General features: G+C 37.8%; 1 protein-coding gene across 1 annotated transcript in view; it reads left to right on the plus strand.

Annotated features, from left to right (window-relative positions):
* LOC127528848 (uncharacterized) overlaps positions 1 to 1871 on the plus strand; it is a 199433-nt gene extending 197562 nt beyond the window's left edge. The window contains exons 8-10 of the mRNA XM_051930123.1: positions 1021 to 1399; positions 1482 to 1658; positions 1770 to 1871. Coding sequence (XP_051786083.1) covers positions 1021 to 1399; positions 1482 to 1658; positions 1770 to 1861 — 648 coding nt within the window. The 3' untranslated portion in view covers positions 1862 to 1871. The remainder of the gene's footprint in view (positions 1 to 1020; positions 1400 to 1481; positions 1659 to 1769) is intronic.
* The last annotated feature ends 423 nt before the right edge of the window (positions 1872 to 2294 follow it).

The following is a 2294-nucleotide window of genomic DNA, read 5'->3' on the forward strand; positions in this document are numbered from 1 at the left end:
TTTTAATGTACACGAGTTATGTTTACATTTGCTTGCCATGATGATTAACAGCACAGAATGTAAAGAAACCACACTACACACCACTCACAAGGACTCACAAAACACAGGGCAAGTGCGCGCACACAAACAATAACATTGCACAAAACACATCACTCAGCAGTAGCAGGTGGCACACTGACTCAGTGACTCATAGTTTGGGAACGGAAATCAAGAGGAATGCGTAGGTCTAGGCGGGGGGTCTAGGTCACTGCCCTTCCGCTACTCACTCACTACTCACGCGATACGCGACTCCGCCTCCTCCATTACAGTATATGGACAAAAAAGAGGTTCCAGTTATGACCATTACGCGTAGAATTTCGAAATGAAACCTGCCTAGCTTTTGTAAGTAAGCTGTAAGGAATGAACCTGCCAAATTTCAGCCCACCTACACGGGAAGTTGGAGAATTAGTGATGAGTAAGTCAGTCAGTCAGTGAGGGTTTTGCCTTTTATTAGTATAGATAGATGATCAGCAAACTTAGCCAGCTTGTTGCTTATATTCCTATCTAAATTATTCATATATATTAAAAATAGCAGCGGCCCTAACTCTGACCCCTATGGAACACCACTCTTAACATCAGCCAATTCTGATGATGTTCCTCACACCATCACCCACTGCTTCCTGTGTCTGAGCCAATTCTGCACCCATCTAAAAACATCAGCCTGAACTCCAACTTCTTTTAATTGTAGGCTAATTCATTCTCTCTTTGCACAACTTTTTGCCACAGTCTGATGTACATCTTCATCTTGTAGTATTCTATCAGGTTTTCAAATCTAATTGTGAACTAGGTCTTAATGATGGATACTGTCATTTTGCCAATTTTTTAAAAGACAATACTCAGAATCTGTGTCATTCTTTATCTTGAATAGTAATGAATTATTCTTGAAATTCAACATTTATATATAGGTAGTTTTTGGTAAGAGTATGGTAATGCTGCAGAAGACACTATAATAAAAACCATTTTTTTTCTTTTTACACTCAGCCAGGTGAAAAGGGAAAAGTTCCTTTAGAAGTAGGGCTACTGAAGCGGGTCTGTGCTGTACCTGCTGGTCCAAACATTATCCAGATGTCTGAATATATCCTTGGACGCAGATACATGTTCATATTCATGGAGCTCCTAGAGTCCTACACGAGCCTTGAAGATGTAATATACAAAAAAACTGGACCTTTGAGTGAAGAAAAAGCAAAACATGCTTTCCGCCAAATTGTGCAGGCAGTTTTGCACTGCCACTCACGTGGGGTGTTTCACAATGATATCAAGCCCAATAACATCATGTATCAGACAACCACTGGCCAAATTAAACTAATCGACTTTGGTTATGGTGATTTACTAAAGGAGAAATACTATCCGCATGCACCTGGTAAGTTTGCATTCATAAATACATGTTTGCCTGATGATACAATGCATATAAGGATTGATTTTATGACTTTTATATTTTTCAGGCACACCTGCATACTGGCCTCCAGAGTGGTATTTATTCAGGAAGTACAAAGCAGAACCTGTTACTGTATGGACTCTTGGTATCACCCTTTTTGAGCTTTTGTGTGGAAACAGGCCATTCAAAGAAAAAATGGAAATTCTAGAGTGCAAAATCTCATATACCAATGAGATCTCGGGAGGTAAGAAATAAATGTTGTTGACTCATAACTGAGGATTTACAATATTGCAAGCATGACTTTTTAACATTATAAGAATATCAAAATGACCTCTTCATATTTTTCTGTTTCTAGAATGTAAAGATTTGATTGAGAAATGCCTATGTTCTCATCCTATTGATCGCCTCACCCTCAAAGACATCTCAATCCATTCATGGCTGCGCTGAAACACAAGAGGTGATTATAGTATTTTTGAAAAATATGCATGAAATATAACAAGTATGTATTTATCAGTAACACAGCATGCCACCATAGTCTTGTTTATGCTCTTTTTTAAAGCTTATATTATAATAAATGAATTAGATTCAACTTTAACATCATTGTACACAGTACAAATACCATGACAAAGATTTACAGAGCCAAAAAATAAAAAACTTCATGTAAGACTTGAGCGCAAGTTTTCATTTTTCCTTCATAACTCTTTTTTCGTACTCTTAACCAAAACACATGCAACTATTAACGTAAACAGAGCACAGACAACCTTACCATTATATAGTTTCTGCCCTCTTGAGAGTTGAGAAAACCTGCCCATATTACACATCTGTCTGTTTTTCTTTCTTCTCCCTCTCTTTCTCTTTCTCTCTTTTATGTAGGTGTCCC

Source organism: Erpetoichthys calabaricus, chromosome 7 (genome assembly GCF_900747795.2).
Source record: "Erpetoichthys calabaricus chromosome 7, fErpCal1.3, whole genome shotgun sequence".
NCBI lineage: Eukaryota > Metazoa > Chordata > Cladistia > Polypteriformes > Polypteridae > Erpetoichthys > Erpetoichthys calabaricus.